Source organism: Camelus ferus, chromosome 11, assembly GCF_009834535.1.
Source record: "Camelus ferus isolate YT-003-E chromosome 11, BCGSAC_Cfer_1.0, whole genome shotgun sequence".
Lineage (NCBI taxonomy): Eukaryota > Metazoa > Chordata > Mammalia > Artiodactyla > Camelidae > Camelus > Camelus ferus.
Window position 1 is genome coordinate 6560086 of NC_045706.1, and position 24795 is coordinate 6584880.

The 24795-nt window shown below is 50.9% G+C and overlaps 1 protein-coding gene across 1 annotated transcript; it reads right to left on the minus strand.

Moving 5' to 3' along the window:
• Window positions 1–1645: 1645 nt before the first annotated feature.
• LOC116667348 (translation initiation factor IF-2-like) lies at window positions 1646–6687 on the minus strand. Its single transcript, XM_032492054.1, has 3 exons — window positions 6585–6687; window positions 5779–6080; window positions 1646–5643 (listed from the first exon to the last, which is right to left on the minus strand). The coding sequence occupies exons 1-3, from the start codon at window positions 6685–6687 to the stop codon at window positions 5143–5145; spliced, it is 906 nt and encodes a 301-aa protein (XP_032347945.1). The 3' UTR covers window positions 1646–5142.
• Window positions 6688–24795: the final 18108 nt, after the last annotated feature.

A 24795-nucleotide genomic window follows, 5' to 3' on the forward strand; every position in this document is an offset into this window, starting at 1 on the left:
TAGAATTAAGATTAAAAAAAAAAAAAAACCTTTAAAGATAACCCCAAATCCTACCTCCCTAATATTAATACTAATATTTTTTATTAAAAATTACTTTATTCTTTGTCAGTTTGCATATATTACTTTTGTACAGCTCAGATCTCTTGAAATATATTCACTGAGTGATTCATCCATCCACTCAAGAAATATTTAACTAAACACCTCTCATGATCCAGGCCCTAGAAAACAGATCCAACCATCGCATAATTTCATGTTACAAAATATGATAATTGCTATTGAGGGCAATTCTTCCCCCTGCTGCACCATTTCTCTCCAAGGAAAAAGTCCCTTGCCCTAAGTCAGGGGTGATAATATGGTTAGGTTTTTTAAGGTATTTATTAATAATTTCCTACCAACTTCCAAAAAATATTTTAGGTGGTTATAGTAAAAACCTGTATATAACCCTACAGTTAATCAAAAAGTCAAAATGGAAATCAGAAACTCCTTCCAATAGTTTCTCAGTCCAGTTTTTCCAAATCCTGTGATCCTGTGTTATCATTGTATCACCAAGCAAGAAGATTTTATTGAGCTTTATTTTCCATAATTTATATTATCAGAACAATTGGTGTTTTCTTGTCCAGATATAAAATTGAATGAAAATATTTAATATGCCTTCTCAAACAACACAAACCACTCCTTTCATAGCAGGTTCACAATTGCTTTCCATGAAGGAAGGAAAAGGTGGCTTCCAGGAACATGACAGCGGGCTGGTTGGCACTTAACTTCCAGCTTCCTATGAGCCAAGGCAACAAGGAATCATGATGGTTTATACTTTCAAATTATCTGTTAAAAACAAATCTTTAGTTTTTCAACAGAGATGACCTTCATTTATTTATTTAGAAACAGTACAGAGCAGAGATGACAGAAACTCTCATGTATGGAGGGAGAATCTGGACCAATTCTCATGGCCTGTGCCCCGCCCCTCGTGTGTGTGTCGGGGGGTGCTGAGGGAAGTGGCAAGACTGATGGCCTGTGGTAGGGGTGCTCCCCCAACATCTAGGACTGTGGCCTAGACGGAAGCCATGGCTTCCTGGTAGACATAGAAAGTACCTGAAAGCACAGAGGTACCATGCATCCATGGGGGAAGGTGGTCCTGTGGGTGGGGCTGGGGCGGGTGGTATGTTCTGTGGAGGACAAGGCAGCATCTCAAACGATCACCTGTGCTGAGTCTGGTCAGCAGGGGAATGGCTGGGTCCACAGGAAAAATGCCCCTGCCCCGTCGGTGCCGAGAGTTTGAGCTGTGCCAGTAACAGTTGCCCCAACACTGCAGTACTGGGGCTCCCCTGGGCCAGACCCCTCAGCTGGACAGAGAGGCCCCTTGCCCCAGGGCCTTGGGGCTGGAAAATACCCTCCATCTGAATCCCAAATTTGAGCACCCTGAAAAGAGGAGAGACTCCTTGAACAAGGGGAGAAATCACTCTGATAAGCAGTTTGTACTTAATGTGCCAAAAGAGACCTGTTAACCCAGAAGAAACAGAATCAAACCAGAAGGCATAAAGTTACCTTTCACTGGCAACATCAAGCGGGGATGGAAGCTCCCAGGCAAATAAGTTGAGTTCCCCAGAACACAGAAAAATCCTTTTCGGCAGTACATCCCAGGGCAGTGTGTACATTTCAAACTCCTCCCTCTCAGAAGTTGGATTACTGAGATTTCCTGAACAAATGATGTATTCTGGGTAACCAAGATCATCAGGAAAAAGTGATTACGGATCTTTTACAAGGAAAAAAAGTGTTAGATGCAAACTTTCTGAACTCTTTGTATTACTTCTTCGTTAGTATGAAAGTAATGGATGGAAACTTTATTCTCAGTAACTGATAATTTATTTTCTACTTCCTCATCACAGCTTTTTGTTGTTGTTCTGAAACTGATTCTCAGGAGCCTTAAAATCCACTGTGCTATACTTATCTTTGTCTTTTTATTTTTTAACCAGTGTCTGACAACACATTTAATTTGGGGGCTTTTCTTATTTTTTTCCTTTAAAGATCAGATTGAAAGCTTATTATTAAACAAAGAAAAATCTTTCAAATAAGAAAAAGCTGAGAATATGTCTTAAAGTAACTAATTTTGCTTTTTCTGAATCCGTACTAATAATGAAGATATGTGTATGTAAACAGAATCAGGCAGATAGGGGTCTAACCCCAGCTCCTCGCTCGCCAGCAATGTGACCTTGGGGAAGTCACATGAAATCTTTGAGTCTCACTTTCTCTCATTTGAAAACTGGGCATAATACTAGCGTCTCTCATTTGAAAACTGGGCATAATACTAGCGTCTCATAATAGGGGCTGCTATGAGCATCAAAGATGCGTGTCAAGGGTTTAGCCCAATGCCGGGCACCCTAGTGAGTCACGGACCAACATTTGTCACTGTTGTTATTTTTATGATTCTTCTTGTTTGTGTCTCTCAAAATCTCTGTTGGGACACCAGAAATTGAACCTGACCAATTAAATAGGATGAGATGGAAACAGACCATGGAGGGTACTGAAAAATTAGCATTTCAGTACTATATTCTATGAAAGTAACTGGCAGAGACAAAAATTAGTAAAAGGCATTTATTCTGTAAATTAACTGAAATATATTTTAAAACAAACTATTTACTTATCTTAATTTTTTTTCTTATTGAAAAATACCTTTGTATACAGTAATAAGTATAAATAAGAGGTTTGTGAAACAAAAGCTAATTTCTTTCATATTGTGGCAAACTGTACATAATTTATCTTTTTTTCCCCATTTTTAGGTGTACAGTTTGTGACAATAAGCACATTCACAATTGTTGTGCAACTCATCACCATCCATTTCCAGAACTTCATCATGCCAAACTCTGTGCCCATTAAACAATAACTCCCTTCTCTCCCCTCCTCCCTGCCCTTGGTCATCTCTTTCCAACTTTTGTCTCTATGAATTTGCCTATTCTAGATACCTCATATAAATGGACTCTTATAATATTTATCCCTCTGTGTCTGGTTTATTTCATTTAGCATAATGTCCTCAAGAGCCATCCATGGTTAGTATGTGTCGGAATGTTCTCCCTTTTAAAGACTGAATAATATTTCATTTTATGTGTAGACCACATTTTGTTTTTCCATTCATCCTTTGATGGACATTTGGGTTATTTCTGCCTTTTGGCTATTGTGAATAATGCTACGAACATTGTTGCACAAATATTTGTTTGAGACCCTGCTTTCCATTTTTTTGTGTATGTGCCTAGGATTGGAATTGCTGGATCATATGGTAAATTCTACACTACTTTTTGAGGAGCTACCAAGCTGTTTTCCACAATGGCTGCACGGATTTATATGTGTGCCAGCAACACACAAGTTTCTGATTTCTGGCATCCTTACCAACACTTGTTATTTTCTGTTTGTTTTAATAATAGCCATCCCAGTGGACATGAAGTGGTATCTTACTGTGGTACTGATTTACATTTTCCTAATGATTAGTAAAATCTTCTGATGTGCTTATTGGTCATTTATGTATCTACCTTTGAGAAATGTCTATTCAAGTTTTTGCCCATTTTACAGTCGGGCTGGTTTCCTGTTGTTGTTTGGAACATCTTTTTAAAAAGCAATAAGAATTAGAAATAACTCACATATTGGGGGCAAATGGACTCAATATTTTAAAATACAGGGTATCAAGTTGGAATCCGAGAATAATTTTTGGCTCCAAGGATTTTTTTTTTTTTTAAATTCTCAAAACAAAGAACACAGTATTTTCAAAGTTAGGCCAAATTCATAGTAGAAATTAAAGTTGAACAAGTGATAGAAAACCCAGCTGACTTTCTGTGTCTTCTGGGTGAGAAGAGGTTCCGTTCAGAACCAAAGATCATCTGTGAAATAAGCAAGCCAAAGAAAGGTAGAAAAGCAAGTACCAGCAGCCCAGAAGCCTGGGGGTGGGCGGGGTCACGTTGTAATCGAGAACTATCTTAGACGCCATGACCTTGAGGCAAAACTGCTTAGGAGAGGAGAGTCCTGAAGATGTTTGTGGCGTTGCAGGGTCGCTGGAAGATGAAGGCCACCGGGAGTGCGCGTCTGGCAGCTTTTCAAGTGAACACGTAGCTGGCCTGGCCGGGGACTACTAGGGCCAAGTACAAAACGAGCTTCGGACATCGTAGTAACAGAATTTTGTGAGCTAGCGGGTGTTAAAAGCCTAGTCCCGCGCTGCCCTCACATCTAGGAGGTCTTCAATAGGGTTTTAAAACCTATTGTTTGATGATAAAACGATCTTCAGGAGTCAGGGCCCCCACAATGCCGGTCGCGCAAGCCACCCTGGGCGCACTTTAGCAATTGAGCAGTGAGTACCTACCCCCTGCTGCGGGCCGGCGCAGGAGCTTTAAAAATGCTAATAGACCGAGAGGCCTAGAGCTGCGCTCATTGGGATGCAGAAAAGGGTTCAGCGGTTTGGTGGCCCTTTCTCTAGCCCCTAGGCCCCAGCTTAAGTTCCCTCCGATTCGTAGGGTGTGCTGCACTTCGGGTACGCGGGAGACCAAACTCAGTGACTCCGCTCCGGTGATGCCAGTCCCCGCGGCCTGCAAAGGCCGAACCTCACACCCGTCCCCCACGCCTTTCCTGCTCAACATCTCAATCCAGTTTGTAACATCTCAATATGGTTTTTAAGCACATGGAGACTAAGGGCTCAGTTCAGGCCATATAGGGGCTCTTGGAGGACTCGCGGCCGACCTCAGGTTAGTGGGATGAGAGTTTGGGGAGCTCTGGGGCGCAGAGAGAAGAGCCTCCGAGCCCGCAGCCGCTGACTCCCTTCCGCAAACCGGGCTCCAACGCCGCGGGTCGCGGGCATGGAATTTAGTCTAGAGGCGGCTGGCGCTCGGCCTGGATCCCACGTTTGGTGTCCAGACACTAACGTCGGGGCGGAGCGCGACCCCAGGTCCCCAACTTTCGGGTCCCCCCGAGCCGCAGCCAGCCGCCGTCCCGCGAGGTCCGGAGCTCCCACCCAAGGCAAGGCTTTAAAAATAGCTCCTGCGAGATCCAGGCAACAGGAAGGAACGTTTTTTTTTTTTAATGTGTAAAAAATGTTTTGCTTCTTGTAGGGAACACAACCGCTCCAAGTTCCAGCACACAGGGCTTGCACACCCACAGCCACCGCCGCCCCTAGGGCCAGGCGCGGGCAGTCTCCCGGATCCGGATTTGGGGAGCGCAAGTGCCCCCTGTGGCCGGCCGGCGCCTGACCCCGCGGGCCTGAGAAGGCAGGAGCGGCCGGCTCCGGGGCCCAGGAGGAAGTTTGAGCCTCGGGGCCGGGAAGGGGGCAGATCGGCGCCGCGGGCCTGGCAGGGGCCCGACGGAGCCAGGGCCACTCCGGGGAGCCGGGCCGAGGCCCGCCCGGGCTCGCGTCCCCCCACGTGGCCGGCCGCCCGGGGCCCCACGTGGAAGGGGCGGAGGAGGAAGGAGGCCGAAGGGAGGGCCAGACTCCCGCCGCTGCAGCGGGACCCCCACCCCAGCCGCAAAGGCCCCAGCGCTTCGCGAGGGCCTCCCGGGCGGGGCCCGGCCGGGGAGTGTCCGCCGCGCCTGGCCCCCTCGCCCGCCCGCCGAGCCTGTGTGCACTTTCGCGGAGCCACTAATCCCCCGAGAGAGCCGATTTGTAGTGAAGAGTATCTGTAGGGGGCGAGGCCGGCCCATGTGGGGTTGTGTCATTGGTTTGCAAAGAGAGACCCCGCCTTTGCCCAAAAAAAAAAAAAAAAAAAAAAAAAAAAAAAAAGGAGCTAGGAGTGAGCGAGCGGCGACCCTCACCTCGCCTCCCGCCTCGCTCTTGCGCAGCCGGCGGCCACAGGGAGACGCGACCAGCGCCGCTTCTTTCCTTTTCCTTTTCTCTCCGTTTTCCTCCTCCTCTCCCGGAGGAGAAACAAATAAAGAAGAGCAAATAGCCGGCAGGCGCTCGGCATCCAGGACACTCCCTCCCCCGATCCAAGTTGGAATTAGCATCCTCTTGGGGGTGAGCTTGGCGCGGGGCGTGTGCGGGCCGGGGACCCCCAGCGCAGCCCCCTTCCGGCGGGCGGGCGCGGGGCCGGGACCAGGCTGGGGAGGATCGGGAGCTGGGTGGGCGGAGGAAGGGGGTGGGGTGGGTGGGGAAGTAGGAAGAGGCTCGGCGGCGAGGGGAGGAGGAGGAAGGGAAGGGGAGGGGGTAGGGTGGGGAGAGAAGAGAAGGGAAGGGGAGGGGAGGGAAAGGCGGGAGGGGAGGGGGAGGGAAAGGCGGGAGGGGAGGGGGAGGGGGAGGGGCGGGGAGCTGGAGAGATTAAGTTTTTGTGTGTGTGTCCCTGTGTGCGTGTGTCATTTTAAGGTGGCCCGGGAGCGGCCCAGAGGAGCCGGCGGCTGCCCGAGGAGCGAGGGACGGAGCTGGGAGCCATGCCGCGCTGAGGGGGGGCAGCACAGCCGCCGCCACCGCCACCGCCGCCGGGTGGGGTGGGAGGGGCGGGAGCCGCCGCTGCCGCCGCCGCCGCCTCCCGGGTGGGCGCCCTTCGCCGTGGACGCCGGCGGCCCGGGACGAGGTAAGGGGGGGCCCCGGGGGAGGGCTGGGGCCGCCGCCGCCCCCGCCTCACCTGCGACCGTGGGCTGGGGGCGCCGCGCCCGCGGCTCACTGCGACACTGGGGGAGGAGGAGAAGGAGGAGGGCGAAGGACACGGAGCCGGCATCCGAGGACATCTTTGGTCTGCGCCCCCGGCCCGGTGTCCCCGCTCGGCGCTCGGGGGTGGGCCCCGGCCTGGGGGTCCCTGTCTGCGGCCCCCCGCTGCCGATCGCGCCCGCTGGCCGCCGTTTGCGCCAGGATTTTTGTTGTTGTGATGAGAGTTGATGAATGCGAAGTAGGCGGTCACCTTCCTTCCCATCAGGATTGGCAAAAAAAAAAAAAGAAAAAAGAAATCCCGAGCGCGGCGGCGTCCGGAGGGCAGCGGCAGTGGCGGCGGCGTCTCGGCGACGGTTTCCTAGGCGCCCCCGGCTCCTGTTCCCTGAGGCCGGTGGGTGCGCGCGCGGGGGCCGCCCGCGACCCAGGCCGAGCGCGCGGCGCGCCACGGGGACAATACGGCTAGATCCCCCGGGACTCGGAGTCCGAGCGCGCCGGGCCTTGCCTGCTGGGCGGGGGCGGGGGAGGGGAGCAGGGGTCCGCGGGGAAACCGGGGCGCGAGCGGCTCCGGGCCCCCAGGGGAGCGGCCCCTGCTGGCAGGGGATCCCGCGCGGCGCCCCGGGAGCGCAAGTGAAAGACGGGAAAGGAGGCGAAGTGGAACCCTTTTGTTTTGCCGGCCCCGCATTGTTGGCTCCTCCGGGCAGCCGGGCCACATCTGCCGCCGCCGCCACCACTGCCGCGCCGGGCTTGGCCCGCCAAAGTCGCAGCGGGGCGGGGGCCCAGGGCGAGCCGGGCGGCGGGCGCGGGCGGGGGGCCCGGCTGGCTGGGCATTTCCTCTGCCCGGCCGCGCTCCCGCCGGCACCACTTCCTCCTCGCCCGCCGCCGCCGCCGCCGCCGCTGCCGCCGCCGCGAACCCGGCCCGCCCGCCTCCCCCGCCCTGGCCGCACTTTTCGGGTGGGGCGAATCAAAAAGAAAAAGTTTCGCAGGAGGGGCTGGCAAGGGCGCGCCTCGGGCGGCGGGGACTCGGCGCGGCGCCGCGGCAGCCCGGCGGCCGCGGTCGCCTCTTCCTCCTTGTCCTCCGCGGCGCCGGACCGACCCGCGCGGCCGAGAGGAAGAGCCTTTCTTTCTCTCCCTCGCGCTCTTCCCAACGCCCCGGGGCAAGTTGGGCAGAAGCGCGCGGGAGCGGGGCGCTCAGGGCCCTTTTACCAGCGGGAGGCCCGCGGCGCGGCGGGTCGCCCGCAGCCCACGCAGCGCCCTGGTGCTGGGAGGCCGCGGGCCCGGGAGCTCCGCGCGGTCACCGCTGGCCGCGGCGAGACACACGCGCACACACTCCCTCCGGTGGCTCGCTTTCCGCCGCCGCCGACGGTCACGGACACTGAGTGTGCGTGAGCGCGCGAGTGTGTGGTGCTCCCAGACCCGGAGTACTTTTTCCCGAGGCGGCCCAAGCAGCAGTTGGGTCCAGGGATCCCCGTGTTTAGTATTTTATAGGGGGAAAGAAATTTTTCGTAGAAATCCCGGCTTGTTCTGCGTTCTTGCGGTGGACCCTGCTGGCAGTGGCCTACGTCGTCATGCCGGGCACACTTGCCCTTTCCGGGGTAAACAGATCTTTCTAGATTTTTTCCCCCTTTTTTCTTTAAAGACTGGAGATCGGGTTAAGTTCTTAGAGAGTCAGATGTGAGTGGCTTGAAGGGTAGACAAGAGAATTCTATTCTATAAATATGCATTGGGAATTTAAAATGCTAAGTGCCTTATTTGCAATTCTGTTGGATATTGTAGAGACTGGTATATTTTTATCTGACATGGATAATTTGGAGGGGACGTTTATTTTGGTTAGTTTACTGAGTGATTCTGCCTCTCGAATTTGGCGAAATATATCAAACTCATACTATTTCAAAGAAGACACTACTCTGCTAGGTGCTTGGGTTCAAAGACAGTTTAAAATTTACCTCGTGTTCAGCACCTAAGACTGCTTTTCTGCCTCTAGGGTTCTCAAAGTAGAACTTGTTAGTTTTCATGGACTTCGGAGAATTCCACGGTTTTGATTTTTTTTTAAATAATTTTTTTACATTTTGAAGTAATGGGACTTTAAAGGATCTTGTTTTTATAACCCTTTGATTTCAAAGAGTACTTCTTACAGCAATTATAAAGTGATATGCAAAATGCTAATTAAACACTTTCAGTGAGAGCAGCTTTAATATTGAAACAGGATTTCTTTTCTCTTTTTAAGTACCAGGGACTGTATCCCACAGTTGAAACACTAAATGTCCTTTTGTCTAGTATCAGATCTCCGAGCTGCTGACACTCTCCTGTAAAAACCCCTAGTGCCCTTTTTATTGCCCCCAAAAGAAAAGTTAATGAGACGGTAGATTTCAAGCAAAAAAGCAGGCCCTCCTTCTTGCAAAATATGCTTCCAGTTGCCATTGAAGTTGGATGTTAGCCGTGAATGCACTTGCCTTTAATGAAACCAGTTTAATCGTTCACACTTGATCAAGTATAACAGGACCAAACAAAGGAAATAAGCCAGCATATTTCTGTAGAGCATCAAGGGGTTTAGTGTAAGTGTTGATGTCGGGTCACCCCCTCCCCCCACTCTGTCCCCAGTGCAAGGGAGTGAGGGTTGAAGGCCCAGGGAATTTATAGCACTGATTGGTTTTCTGTGCCCGAGGGGTAGGGGACCCCAGTTTGCCCCTGTAGAAAGCAGTTATTAGAGGGAATTTAAAAAGCTTGGATTTGGTGCTTGTTTTAGACCTGACAAGGTGCCTTTTGGTTTAATTCTTTTTCCTGTTTGGGACGATAAAGCGAAGGGGTATGTTTTCTCCTTCCTTTCTGATAGCATGTTAATAAGGCTGGGTGGAGGGTGCTGCATGGCTCTGCAGATTGAGCTCAAAACCCTGTTATTTAGGACTTCACTTGGGATCTTCCAAACTGCCCCTTGGCTGGGTGTCCTCCTGGGGGAGGGCAGGGCAAATTACCTTTTCTTAACTGTAATTTAAACAACAACAACAATAACAAAATCTCTTTGTCCTCAAAATGTATTCCTTTGCGAGGCACAAGTTGCAGCTTATATCTGGACTTAATCACTGACTGAGTGAAGAAATAGTGCGTGCAAAGTGTATCTCTTTAAAGTTAAAAAAGTAAAAAAAAAAGGGGGGGGCTACTTAAAAGCAAACACTACTACTAGCATTGTAAAAATACACCAGTGACATACTTTGTGAGATATTTTGGCCTTTTAAGACTCAGGGCACACCTGTTCCTGTCCCCGCGGAGTCGAGTTTGCTTTCCCTGGCATTGTTAATCTGGTCGTGTACACAAGATGAAACAGGAAAACTTGCTATCTGTGTAATTATTAACTAGCCCATCAGTTACCCTTTCAGGGAATAATCAATAACTTTACTCTTGACTTTTAAAACTCCAAAAAGAAATCTCTGTTCATAAGTCTGGAAGTGTCTTAAAGAGAGAGGACGTAAAACAAGCAGCCACAGCACAGCAACAACAAACACAACTACAAAGTCAACCAGCAACTTTTTCAGTGTTGAGCAGCTAGCTCCAAGGTAAATGAAAGATGAGTGTATAACACAGGCACTGAACAAGCAAGGGGCTGGATTGGGAAAGGGTATTATTGCTGGAAACTGTTAAGTACTGAAGCCATGGGAGGACAGGATGGCTCTCACCATTTGAAATCATAGAGATTCAAAACAGAAAGGGCGGCCCCGCTGGGGTCCAGCACCAGAATACAATTTGCCAACAGTATTCTTCCATCATGAATCATTTTTGAAGGCAAAGTTATCCCCTTTGCACTTAACGCTTTCCCTAAATGGAAAAAAATTTAGAGTTTACAGCAACGATAGAATGGCCACCTCAGTTGTCATTTTTTACCAGTGTCATTTCAATATAGAAGGGCTGTCATCATAACGTATGTGAGTATAGCCTGGGTCCCTCTGTTAATAATCTTTCTATCAGTGAAAAGCAGCAGTCCAAGTGTCTCATGTCCCTGATACAGACCACAAATATATATTCATATAGTACATGATTGGGAAAAGAAATTTATCTGTTCATCGGGGCACAGCTCTGGTATTATTTCCTCCGCCTGGCTGATGGTTCAATTACAGAGGGTGGAACACATTTTCTTAGTAATTAAAAAATGAGAGTGCAGTTTGCTTGACCCTTCGGATAGAAGTACTTGTACTTAACACCGCATATTGAAGTCTCGGGGTGCCTTATTCCCCGAGAATCTTCCTGTGAATGACTAGCTAAGGGGTGCTTGTGTGGATTTCCCCTATTGCAAACTTTTAGTAGGCATATGAAAATACTGGAATGGATACGCCCTAGGGCCGTACTGCCTGGGCAGGTATCAGTTTTCTCCCTTACAGCTGGTAAGCACGTCCTAATTTACACTGCTACAGTTAAAGTTACAGCATCCTGGGGAAAAAAGGAAAAATGCAAGGGTTCTCCCCCAGCCCAATCTTTTGAAGTTAATTTTTATTCAAGTCTGGGTTTGATGGAATATGTATCAAAGACTTCCAAAAAGGTTTCAGACAAAAAACCCCACACCTATCTCTGGGTTTGGGAAATTATATTTAATAATTGCTAAAAAAAAAAAAAAACCCTTCAGAACCATTTTTAAGGTGTTCAGTATTTCTTTTGATCATGATTTAATGGATAGTAGCCAAAAGCCATCAGTGTGACTCTGATGATCTTCACAAATTAATGTTTGGGCATCATTTTGTATGTAGTTGCTTTTAGCCATCATTATTAATGTTTCAAGCCTAAATTATGGCTGCACTTGGGCCTTCAGGATCTCACCAGTGAAAAGAAGGGCTTTGCACATTGTGCAAAAAAACGGGATTCACAAGTGAATACAGAATGTACAATAGGGAGAGAGCCAGGCCATTGTTTGTGTGGAATGTTGACCATGGGAGCCAAGGGGCAGTTTCGCCTTCATTCTTCTAACTGTTCGAGAACACAGAAACTTCAGGAGCTGCAGACGGGATGGGAACCAGTCACAGTCTGTCTTTGCCCGACAAGGGAATTGGGGCTGCCGGCCTGCTCCCCTTCCAGAGTTTTTCTTAGACGGTGATCTTTTCTGGACTTCTACGGAACTTTGTGTGCTTTTTCTCCTCAGTGATCTGGTTTTGTGGGGAAAGATTCTAAAAGCAAATGGTAAGGTTCTCCAAAGAAAGTGTAAAAGAAGCAAACGTCTTTCCCCCAAAATGCAATTTTAAGAAATCATATTCAACGTGTAGCAGAAATCGAGGCATCTTAAGTCACAGGAAGCAGTTGTGTTTATTTTTATTACTCTCCTCACATTAAAGCAGGTTTTAATTTGTTCGGGGTGTTACGGAAAGTGCAGCTAAAATGAGTATTTGTTGGATTTTTGTGTTTTGTTGCACAGCCGCTGCCATTTCTGAAAACACTCCTCTGGATCGCATCTTCCTCCTCCATTCACAAAGCCCTCCTGCTCCCACATGGGAACTGAGGTTCCAAAGTGGAGCCAACCCTATTGCTAAAGTGGCAAGCGCTCCTGTTGACTTTCTTTTTCACCCTGGCCGGAAATGGGACCAGGGTAGCTGTTGACCATTGTTGAGGGCCGATGCCCATTCTGACTTTAGTGAGGTGCCTTGGGTGGAACTTTGGAGGCCAGTTGATGTTTCCATCTGTATCTAGCCTGTCCCTCCCTGAGTGAGTGTTTTAGAAATGATCTGCTTTAACTGTTTCTGTAACTAAATTTAACAGATGGTTGCTTGGAGTTGGCTTAATATTCACAAAAATTGTGATAAAACGGTTGGGTTCTTATTCATGGAGCAAGTGATGCTTTTGCTTTTATGGAGAATTGTGACTTCTATCCCGGGTAATAAAGCTTTCATTTCTCCCCAAGGTCAGATGGTATTTAGGGGATGTTAATCCCGAGTAGCTGTTGCCTGAACTTGGTGGGCAGCCTCACCTTTTGTTCACTGAGAGTCAAAAATTGTCCCGGGGTTGGGGGAAGGCAGTGCTTTTAATCCATTGTGGTTCTTAAAATTCATCCTGCTTGTAAGATGAAAAAGCAAAACCCCAGAAACCTTCTGTTATGTTGTTGCTTTTTCTCCCCTCAAAAGTGCTCAGAAGTGTGCTTTTTGCATTAAAATAAATCCTTAATTATGACTTGAAAGACACTATTAACTGGCTTGAGGACTGACTGGAAGTAGTGGCAGTGTTTCCGTGTCTCATCCCAGCCCAGGTTGTGGCAAAAATTTGGAAGGGCCTTTTTAAGGAATTTGTGACATAGAAGATGTGTGGGTCTTTCTCCAGCGCTGGGGCTGGCCAAGAGGTTGTAAACTCACTGCTGCGCTCCAGCCAGGCCTGAAATCTGGCCTCCAGCACAGGACAAACAAAAACTTCATTATGGAGTCACAGAATCCCGGGAAGTTTCTTTGGAAGAAACTGTAGACCTGGATCTTAAAGGTCAACTCCTCTGGCCTGATGGGGTTTGCCCCCCAGTATGGCAATTTTAAAAGCCTACCTAATGGTGAAGCTAGCTAAAGAATTACTTGATAGGTGAAACTGACCTGAATCAAACCCGGAAGTGATAGTACTGTAGCTGCCCCAGGGGGGTGAGTGCATGTTGGGAGGGGGGTGGGGGTAGAAAGGGTGGGAGGAACAGCTGGTGAAGTCTCTTTGCTGTAGGGGGCAGAGGCCGGGAAATGTTTCGGGCACCTTTCCTGCTGAATGAACTCTGGCTGGGACTTTATTCTTTTGCTGATGGCTGTCTTTAGTGCGGTCGGTCTCAGCTTGTTCGGGCCCAGGTGGGTCTAGGGAAGGGGTAGGCACAGTGCCTGCACGCCCATTTGGGTGGTGGAGCTTCCGGGCCTGCCCACCTGGATCGCAGCCAGGGCCCGCAGCGAGCCAGGAGGGCCCTCAAGAGCTCTTAAAACCCTGTCCAGGAATGGCTGAGGGGACTGAGAATGTTCAGCTGGGAGTGGAGCGGCCTCACCTGGTCACATGGGCCTGCTTAGCTGGGAGGGACAGAATGCTGGTGACACCAGGGAGGCCTTGCTGTTGGAGCTGCCAGGCCAGATGGGCTGCGTGGGCTCCTAGCGCTGACTGAGCTTGACTGACCACTGGGTCTGGGCATGGCGCAGCGCTTTCCAAACGTCACAGACCCCGAGGGCGGCCCACACGGGAGCACCAGCCTAAAGAACTGAGTGGTGGGAATGGTGCATTTTCTTCCCAGTGGGTGTGACAAATATTTTAAAAGTTTTTTTCTGGCTCTTCTTCAGACGTTGAACTGTGGACTGCATTGCTGGCCAATTCCTCCATCTGCCCCTCGGGGCCTGGATGGAGCTGGAGGCCCAGCGTCGATGCCAAGTTTTCTACCCATATTCCTTGGTATCCCAGGAGGATACAGAGATGTACCTGATTCCTGTTTCTTACTGCTTTCTGGTTATGGGCTAGAAGTCACTCCAGGAGGGCAATCAATAGAGTATATTTTGCTGTACAGATGTCAATATGCACACATAAGTGTCTACAAGTAAAATCTCAGAGTGTTTTTGATCTTAAAAACATTTCACAGTCATTAATCTTCACGGCGCTCCTGCGGGCTAGGTAAATAGAGCAATTCTATTTTATGTGAGGAAGAAATACTGAATTGCCTCCCCCGAGTCATAAAGAGGTTTGTTCCACCACTGGTTTCTGTAGCTCGAGTTTGGGGGCCTGGGGCGCTGGGAACCCTCACGTTCTGCCCAGATTGACCGCTGGTGACTTCCGGGCTCCTGCACGACCTTCTGCGGGGAGGGCAAAGTTGGGCCTGGGTGAAAGCCAGCCCGCCTACCTGGCCGCGCTCCACCTGGAGGGGGCGGGGTCTGTGGCTGTGTGGCCGTGAATGCGTCCCGACCGCCGGGGTGCTGGGCCCTGCTGGAAGGTCGGGTCTCCCGGCGACTCGGGTTCCGGGGTTCTAGGACTCTGGGCCGGAAGGTGAGGTCCCCACGACCCTTGGGGCCCGCCGACCTGATGGCTCCGCCTTCCCATCTGCTTCACCTGGAGGCTCCGCCCCCGAAGACCGCCTACCTGGCGAGTCGGTGCCCCCCACCCCCCCCGGTCCCGCCTTACCAGCACACCTGGCTGCCCCGCCCCCCCCGCCGTAACCCCCTCCCCCAGCTCCCCCGCAGGCTCGCGTACCTGCCTCCCACCCCAACCCCGCGCTGTACCCGACTCCGCCGGAAGCGCCCCTCCCCTCGCGCTTCGCCTTTTCACTTGTAAATAGGGAGCTGCTTCCCGCCGCGGGAAAGTCGCCGAGAGGTGATAGAAATGGCCCTTACCCCGCAGTGCCCACTTCCTCCTTCCTCCCACAGGCCATTGTGCAGGGGCCCGCCCCACGTCGCCGCCCACCCGCGGGCTCACCTCTCAGTCCCCCGGGCCCGGTCTGGGAAGGAGCCACGAGGCGACGCAGGACACAGAGGTGGGCCCCGAACCCGCGGCCGAGGCTCGGAGCAGAACCAGGTACCTGGCTGGACAGTGCCTGAGCCTACCCCCAGCGACCGCGGCCTCTGGGGATCTTAAAGCTGGGGTCGCGTCATCTCTGTCTCCACCCCTCACCCCCACAGGGAGGTTCGTTGATTGACTACGCGGTGGTGGCCGAGATGCAACCAACGGGAAACGACTCCATCACTTTGACTTGGCCGGCTTGGCATCCCGTCCTTTGGGCGATGTTGAGGCTGCGGTTTCTGGGGCAACCTTCAAATCTGGGTACTTTACTTTTACACCAAATAGCAGGGTCCCAGTTTCAGGGCTACAACGTCCTTCTTCAGAATCTGCATCCAGCTTACTCTGCCTTTTGCGCTGGAGGCTTGATGAGCCATGTGAGTAGAGGTTGCCCAGCCAGTAAATTAGAGCCAGGATGATCTGGGGCTTTTCTGCTCTACACCTCTCTTCTCCCTGGTGGAGGAATTTCTGTGTGTTTGGCTTTTTCTATCCTTGCGAACTTAATTTGATACTCTAGAAATCCTTGCAGATCATTTAAGTAGTTCTTTTGTCTCCGTTAATGTAATGCTGTACCTGCCATTTATTGAGAATTTACTTGGTATCTTTGTCACTCTCGCTGGATGCTTGGTCTGTGTCGCATTGGATCTTCACAACAAGGTGAACTGTCAGGCACAGAGGGTCCTTGGGTGACTTGTCCATCTCTTCCCTTCCCTCCAAGTGGCAGAGGTGCGATTTGAACAGGCTCCTGGAAGTGAGGATCAGGCAGGATTCCCTGGTGGAGGGGGGGCTCCTTCCTGGAGCCACTCCTGCCACCCTGAGAGCAGAGGGAAGGTGAGAGTCCAAGCTTGCCCTGAATCTGGCATGTCCTCCCCAGGATTCAGATGGCTTCTCAGAAACAATTACCTTTCTCAGGCCCAGAGTTGCTTTCCAGATCACATGGGGCTATGAGAAGTCCGGCTTGCTTTAATTTCCTCCTTTGATTAGTGGTCTTTTGTTAGGATCTCACAATCTAATGCCAAGGAAGGATTTGTAGATAGTTTCCTGGACCAGGCCTGTTTTAAATTCACTACATTTTCTGGGTTAATGAACAGCATGGCTCCTGATTAGAAGCCTGAGGCAGGTGCAGTACATGGTGGGGGGTGGGGGGCCGTGGGGGTGCCCGTTGGGTGCCCTGGGAAAATGCTGCCTCTGGACCATAGACTCGACCTCCCAGCAAAGACCAGACAAAGGAGGGACCTCGAGGGCTAGGCCCAGCATTACTGATCTGGCCTCTCCGAGGTAGAATTGATAGCCACTGTTTCACCAGTGAAGAAAGAGTCAGGGAGATTAAGCAACTACAAGGCCAACTCCACCTGGCTCTAGTTTCTCTGTAATTGGTCGAGGCTTCTTTTGGCTTCTGATTGTCACTTGGATACATTTGGGAATGGCTTTGCTGTGCTAGCCAAATTAGAACCCTTCTGCCCTGATCTCATTTTCTCCTCTGCCTCCATCTGAGTGTCTCTGATGTGCACCCCCACCCCAACACACAAGTGCATGCGTGAGTGCACTTGCCCTGAGATGGGGTAGCTTTCACGGTGCATAGGGTTTTTTGCGGTAAAGTTGGATTTAGTGGCCAGGTACCATTTTTCTCAGTAGGTAAGTCTGGTCTGAGTTAGTGATCTCAGTGGGAGTCCTCATAGTGAGCCCCTTCCTTCCTGGTGTAGGCCCCCCATTTGGGGGAGGGGGCTGGAGGTGGATGGGGGTGCTCCCCTCCCTCACTGCGGCTGTACACTTTCCAGCCGGATTCAGTATGCACACCTTACAGCAGGAGCTAGTTCCTGTGTTCAGCGTGGGGGAATTGGGAAAAGAAACAAGGGGGATGGTGAGGATTTCACCTAATTGGAATAGTCTGTTTGCACCATTGCTGTAAAAACTGGCGAGAAACTTGATGCTGCTGGGTAAACCTCCTTTGGGTTGCTGCCCTGCGTTTGTGTTGGCCTTGGAAAGGAATTTGAATTAATACTCCCGAACAAAGGGAACAGCTTTCTTTTCAAAGAGGCTATCAGGGAATTGAAGAGGAATGGCACAAAGTTGGGTGTGTCCTGAAATCTGGAGACAGGCCCTGCCTGGGTGATTAACTCACCTGAAAGGCACCCAGAGCAGGTGATGTCGGAGCTCTTCAACTGACCTTGGCGTCCTTTAGGGTAAGGTCCCCACACGGTGGAGATTTTCCTGAAAAACAGGCTTTCTTTTAATTATAAGATTACCTTCCTGCCCAACAGTGCTGCTCTTCCTTTCGTGAACACGTGTGTGCTTGGGAAATGAATCCCCAAAGTCTTTGCTGCTGCCCCAGCGGGGCTGGGGGTGGTGGGGACATCACAGACTCCCAGTCTCAGTGTTTGGGTTCTGCCTTGTTTCCTCGAGGGCGGAGGGAAGCCAAGGGGCTGGTGGAATGGGGGACAGGGCCGGTGTGGGATCTCTTGACCAGAGAGTCCTGTTAGCCTAGAGTGCTGACACCACTCCAGCTTGAGTCATGATTATATTCTGTCTATTTTAAGCCCCTCCACTGCAGTTTCCAAACAGGCCTCCATCCTGCATCACTCCACATAGGGAGGGTGGTGCATTGGGCTGCAGCCCGGCTGGGCTCAGCCTGGGGCCAGCTTGTGCCTCTCAGGACCCAGCGGTGCTCAGTGGGCCACGAGAAGGGAGGAGCTACTTCCTGGGGGCTGTTCTGCCTGGAGAGGACATGCTGGGTCTTCAGGCATCTACGCACAGGAATGTTCTCATGTCCCTTGTAGCGTTTTGTCATCCCTTGTCCACCAGCCTCAGCATGCAGCTTCTTTAGGAGAGCCAGGATTTGTGGGGGTCCCTGGTTCTGCAGAAAGGCCCCTGGGCTTGGCATCCCGCATCCCCTGAGCAGGACGCAGGGAGACTGCTGGGTTTCCCACGTGCCCACGTTGGCGCCATGGGGAGTGCACCAGGGTTCCCGAGAGCCTGGTTGTCTGGCCTTGGCCTTGTGCAGAGTTCTGTTCATTCTCCCTGTCCCTCTAAGACCTTTGCTGCTCTTCACTCAGGGCTGAGGGTGTTTTTTTTTTTTCCCCCACACACAAACATCCTTTCTTCTCATTTCTCAACTAAGCCTGGGATTAAGAATGTGGCTGCAACTGACAAAAGCCAGGAGATTTCAGAATTAACGTTGGAATTCTATCTGTAATGATGTCTTCCTGAGTATTTAAGGAGGACTTTGAACGGTGGGTAATTTTTTTTTCTTCCCTAAACTGGCCAGATGTGCTTCGAGTCGTGGGCAGAGGAAGCAGCTCAGAATGATTGGAGTTTTCTTTGCGATAATTGTGTGCTTGCCTGATTTGAGTCTCCTGTGCCCCAGGGGCATGAAGGGAGAGGGGGTGTGCCTAACAGTTGTTTGGGTTGTGTTCTTAATGTGTGTCTCAGACAGGCCTGGAGCTCAGCAAAACCACTTGAATACATGTTGCAAGTATAACTCTGGTTCTTAAGAATGTTTCTCTGCAAGGGAGATTAAAGGTCCCCCCCCCCCCCCCTTAATTTATTCCATCTTCTAGAGCAGCAGTGGGCAAGCTGGGGGTTTGGAGGAAGAGTGACTGGTGGGAGTCGGGTCTGGGTACCTTATTGTTAGTAGGGAAGAGGGGAGGGTCAGTGCAAGGACCAGTTTTTGGCCACGCTTATAGCTGGGAGTTTTGCAACCTGGTGATTACTTGGCAGGTCAGGCTCCAGGCCCAGATCCAAAAGCTTTTCTCTGGGCCACCCTGGCAGCCCACTGGAGCACTGGGCTGACCTCAGTGTTATCTGTGGGCTCACTTTGATGGAGAGGGAGAGGTCCCACCCAAAGGCTGTGAATATCTGCCTTCCTTCCCAGGACTGAGGCTGGGCCCAACCAAGGAGTGACAGCCCTGCCCTCAAAGAGCTGAGTAGAGGCAACAAGATACATACACCCTCACCAGCAGGGGAAGAGGCAGACTGTTCTAGAAAGTGTGGAAGAGGAAAGATGGAACAAGATGCTTGAATGCATCCGGGATTTCCTGAGGCCTTGCTCAGGGAGGTAATATTTATAAAGTGCTTAGAACAGGCCTGACACGTGGTAGAGGTTTGTTAAATTTATAAAAATACAAAATAAATAAACAAGTAAATCAGCCACTCTTGCCCAGAAGCGCTGTGTGCCCAGTGGAGCAGATTTTCTTGAGCGTCCCTCACACCGCCTGGGTAGAGATCAGAGGGGCCTCATGGGGGCACTGGAAGGAGGAGGGGTCTCCCCCAGGTACTGGGGGACTTCAGAGAAGGTTCCCTGGGCCTTGATTGCTTTGGTTGTGCAGGGTGGGAGATGGGGCAGGCTAGTCACAAAGATGGTAGGTGGTCCCTGTCCTTAGGGGAAATGACCCGTCATGAGGGGGTGGTTTTATCCTTTGCCCATAAAGGATGGATGAGTTTCATGGAGTTGGGAGGTGCCAGGTGAAGGGGGCAGGGCATCGTGAGAAGTGTTTGGGTTAGGAGATCTGGATCCTTGTGCTCTTAAAAAATACCAGAGTCGTCAATAGAAAACAAAAATTCAAATATCTTGATTAAAATAACATAATTAGTGATTTTGCTGAAAAGAAATGAAGTAAAAATTATGGACTAACTATATAATAATGCAAAAATACAACGCTGGAGTCTGCAGTGCGCAGGGCAGGGAAGAGCCGGGGTGGCTGGCTTGCTCGCTTGGGGAGCAGCCTGTCTTCTTGATTCTCGGGGCCAAAGCGGTGAGCTGAAGACTGCTCAAGAGGTTGTTTTTAGACTGTGGGATGTCGCTCTGTTAGGTCGCTCAGAGAAATGCCCAGTAAAATACTTACTTTCTGTTTAAGATGTACTTTCCTTTCCCAGAGAAGAAAGGAAAAGTGAGTGGTTGGGTGTCCTTTGCCTAGAGGACAGGCAGTGCCCTTGACAGGCGCAGTCTGCTGGCGAGGGTGGCTCAGTTTTTTGCCACCACCGCCGTCCCAACACCCTCCTTATTTACGGAGCAGGTGAAGCCAGTGGAGGCAGGCATGCCTCGCCACATCCCTGGGGGATTTGTCTGGGACAAGGCACTCTGTCTCCCCTTCCCCACACGCATCTGTCTTCACGTGTCCCCTTTCCCCGTCCGGGTCCTGAGCGGCAGGAGGAGGGTCTGAGCCTCTGAAGTGTGGCAGCTGTGGTCTTGCTTCTCAGAGAACAGCTTGTTGGGTTTGTCTTCCCAGCGTGAGGTGGGCACTTGGTCAGCAGCACCTTTGGGGACTGGTCCAGGTCCAGCTGGGTGGCTGATGTTCTGTGGGTGTTTCTGTGTTCCAACCAGGGCCTGGGAGTTGGGGTGGTACTGAGTTATCCCGTCTCAGGGCATTCATTCACTCCCGGGGACAGACTGGGTGCCCACCAGGGCCAGGCACATATGGATGTGGACATGACGCCCGGTGGTGTCACTGCTTCCGGCTGCCTATGGGCTCCAGGTGCACATTGGTCATGTGAACATGAAATGGTGAGGTGGGGGGCGGGGAGGACACGTTGGGAAAGATGACCTTCCGAAGTCTGTGGAAGAGACCGGTGGTCGCCTTCAGGGTGGCTGGTCATTTCATGCACCAGCAGTTTCTTTGGGCTTAATTCATACCATTAAAAAATCTCCCTTGGAAAGCGAGGTGATCCTTGAAAATGCCCTTGGGAGGCAGCCAGTGGTGGAGTGCGAGGGCATTTTGGGGCTCAGGGGCCAGGATGTCCTATTTCCACTTTTGCACAGTAAGGAAGAGGCTGATGCAGGTGGGGACTATGATTACTAGTGGTGGCGGTGGAAGAGGATTGGGGACAGTGGCAGCATCGGTAGTCACACTGGTGCTGATGTAGCTGACAGCAGTGCCCTCTGCCCCTGCCTGGTTCAAGCTCCACGCGCTGTGTCCCGCTGCGTCCCCCTAGAACAGAAAGTGGGAATTCAGGTCTTCCCAGGAACCCGAAGCAGCTAAGTGCTCGCACCCCTCAGCCCACACCCCGAGGCCGGCCCTGCCCCATAAGTTGGGCAAATACATATTAAGTGCATTTAGTGGCAAGAAGCTGGCTGTGGGCTTGGTGGTTTTCACATGAGTGACTCACCAGTCCCCAGTGAGGGCCTGTTGCCCAGGTGGTTTGAGAGGGTGACATCTAGAGCAGGGCACCCCTGGCTAGGAGAGTCTTCCTGGGGGCTCCACCTAAAGTCTCGTGGGGAAACTCCACGTGGGGCCAGAACATCGGTATTTTTTTTGCAAACTCTTCCGGGTGGTTCTCAACACAGCCAGCCCAGAGCCTGCCAACAGCGTGCAGACTGTCTTTCTTTTAAAACAAACCACTCCCCCGATACACACCCACACACTTGGGTCTAGTTACTGAACACTTGGCACGATAAATGATTGAAAGATTTTATACTTGAATTATTCCTCCAGCCCCGCATCTCACTGAATAGACTTGAAAGTGGAAATATGGATTTCTGCTTGACCCAGTCTCATTTTTTGGTTTAAGAGGGATTCTACCCCTTGGAATAGCACCCAGCATTCCTGAGGACCTGAGGGAAATGTCATATTTGCCCATTAAAATCAGAGCTGGTTCTGTACGCAGATGCACTTGACATTGAACTTTCTCTCTTGACCAGTCAGTAGTGTTCATTGAGAGGAAGCTGGGCAGAGTGTCACAGCATAGTGGCAAGGAGAGAAACGATTTTCACAAATTACACTTGAGTAAAGTATGAGCCATGCAGTGAAGCGCATTTTGAAAATCTAAGGGGGGAGGATGTAGCTCAGTGGCAGAGTGCATGCCTAGTAAGCATGAGGTCCTGGGTTCAGTCCCCAGGACCTCCATTAAAAATAAATAAAATCTAATCTCCCTCCCCCAAAAGTATACAGTGCTGTATGTCAGTTTTATCTTAATAAAACTGGAAGAAAAAAAGATTTAAAAAAATTTTAAAATATCTATATACACAAGGCGAAGGTGGGTGCAGCAGAGTGTGACTTCCTCTTTGAGCACAAGGCACACCCACCTTGCTCTGTGGGTGAATGAAACCACCTCCAGGAGCTCACCTGTGCTGTAGCATTATTGCATTGCGATGCCAAGCAGATTTGGGGGTGACACCTTCCATTTTAGAAATGCGAGCAAACACATTTTGTGACAAATCCTTTTTATCTTGATCGGCGAATTTATTAATTAGAAGGCTTCTCTGGGACCTATACTTAGGTTTCCATGTAGATGGCAGCTTACCTTTATTCCATTTGTAGAAATACCATGTCACACAGGCACTTATTTTGTTTTTAGTAACAGCCTTGGTAGGAGCCAGTGAGCCGGTGTGGGTACTTCCCAGGTGTGGGTCAAGCCACAGGGATGGGCTCACAGTTAGTAAATGATGGAGCAGGATCTGAACTGGTTATTCTCCATCAACAAACACCAAGCTGCTTAAAGAATGGCTGTGTATTCACACAGCCCAATTCTAGGAATGAGGATGTGTGTACAGATTTGAAGACGGGGAGGGGTGCAAGCAAGCAGTCCAATTTTAAGAGTCTGAAGCCTTTGGCACATTCCTTGTGCCAGTTGAAGGGTGAACTTGAATGGCCATGCGTGGTATTTTCAGACGAGGAATGATTTAAGGGGCCTCCATCTGCCCCTTGGTAGGAGGTTGGTAACCGCGGTCTTGGGCAGGAAGGATTTGCCCTTTCTGGTTTGGGTAACCGCTTTCTGGGGGCAGCTTTGGGTACTTTTTGAGTTACATGCCCAGCAACTTACTGTGAAATTATAGCTATTGCCCTAACCATTACCTGGCAAATACCTGGCAAAGTGGCACAGGCCTAGGTGTTTGGGGCCACACGTTAAGGGGTCTCCAACTGTGCTTGAATGTGGGAATTGGGAGCCTTTGGGGCCCTAGCAGTTTCTTTTGGGGATGCTTTTGGACTTGGGTTAGCAAAGAAATGACTTTATGGTTTATAGTGTTTATGGAGATTAGCATACCTATCTGTTTTCATATAGACATCTTAATAGAGGGTAAATACAAAGTAAGGCAGAATGCACGAACAGAGGGATTCCCACACGCAACGTTGTAGTTGCCGGCAGCGTAATTGTGTTTTGTACACTTCCCAATTAAGCAGTTACACATTACTGGAAAAACTACCTTTAAGAGATTTAGGAAAGCTTTATAATTTAGTAGATCAAATAAAAATAGATGTGTGACATTTTATGCATAGGGTTTAAAGTTTTTACAGTATATGTTAAGGTAACTCACTTAGGATTGATTTGTGGACATTTATGTAGTGACATTGACATGAATTTGCTTCTTCTGAAAATCGCCTGTTGAGCCAAGATCTGTTTCTTCAGCAAATAGAGTCCCTACTGTGTGCCGGATGCCAGGGCTGCAGGCAAGAGCAAGGAGGGTTTATCCTGAAGTTCAGCAGAGCAGTAGTGAGCGTGCGGGGCTGGGGTGGGGACCGCTGCTTCCCAAGTGCAGGGGTGGAGGGTGGGTCCTCTCCAGGCTAAGGGGTCAGGGAAGGACTGAAAGATGCTCTGGCGCTCTCTCCTGCCTGAGGAAGTACTGTGTAGCACTTAAGAACGTAACCTCCAGATGCCCACTTCCAGTCCCAGCACCCCCAGGGAATAGCTGAAGGCCTTGGGATGGCCCCCGCCTTCTTGTGCCCTCTGTCCTCACAGCGGGGAGATGGGCATCCTTTGTATCTACCTCTGATGTGTGTGAGGGTTCAGTGAGTTAACAATGTGTGGCAAACCCTGGACGTGCAGCTTGAGTAAGTTCTCCAATGTGAGCACTTACTGTTACTATCTCTGTTGGAGTAAAGAGTGTGAGGTCTGGGCAGTGGGAGGGGCTGGCACTGGCGAGGCCAAGAGAGGGCCAGAGGGTCACAGGGTGCTCTGAGTTCAGGTTTACTCACTGCCACCAGACATGGCATTTTAGAGCAGTGGTCGTGGTGCCCGGAGACTGAACCAACCTTGGGCTCACTAGGCAGGTGACAGGTAACAGTGAGGGGCAGGAGCTGTCATAGGACTGTCTGGGACTCGGACGGGTCCAGGTGCCCGGTTGGCCGTGGGATGCAGAGAGGGCAGTGGTGTCTACTCAGGTACTTGGGGGTTGATGCGTAGGTCAGTCAGTTTCATGAACCTGAGCTTGTCTCAACACCGACGTTTGAGTTTCTATCTCACCGGAGCCCCTGGGTGTGATCCCGCAGTGTCCGTCCACAGGGAAGCCCAGGTCCAAGGTAGGGCCAAAGGCTGCTCTGTCACTTTACTTTCTGCCCCCATATGGGTCACCTACAGGGGATGGGTGGTGGCAGTCTCGCTAGGAAGAGGGAGCAGCAGCAGCAGGGGAGAGTTGAGGGTCTCATCCTCGCTCTACACTTTGCTTGCCATGTGACGCTGGGTGGACTCTGGCGCTGCACCTGTTTCCCCTTCAGCTCCCTGGATCCCTGGGTTTTCTGGATTGTGGCACGCCTGGGGTCTCAGCACCACCAGGTGAGGATGAGGCTGGATGTGGCCTCTAGGGGGGAGCTTGGAGCTGCTGGCTTGCCCACTGCATGCATGCTCCAGACTCCCCCAGGGTGCTGATGGCAGCAAGGGCAGACCCAGCCCCACCAGGGAGCTTCCTGTGGGGAGCCAGGAAGGGCTGGAGGGAGCCTGTCCACTCCTTGCTTATTAACAGATGGGTTTGGACTTAGGCTAAAGGGTGTGCTGAGGGCAAAAGTGATAGATGGAACCCAAATCAG

Bases quoted from the DNA above. Each gene is read 5' to 3' on its own strand.
- LOC116667348 (XM_032492054.1), bottom strand. From the start codon at position 6,687: ATGTCCTCGGATGCCGGCTCCGTGTCCTTCGCCCTCCTCCTTCTCCTC. The intron at 6,081-6,584 runs GTGAGGCGGGGG...CCGCCCACCCAG, and splicing joins CCCCCAGCCCACGGTCGCAG to CTCCCGATCCTCCCCAGCCT. The intron at 5,644-5,778 runs GTGAGGGTCGCC...CGCCCCCTACAG, and splicing joins AGAGCGAGGCGGGAGGCGAG to ATACTCTTCACTACAAATCG.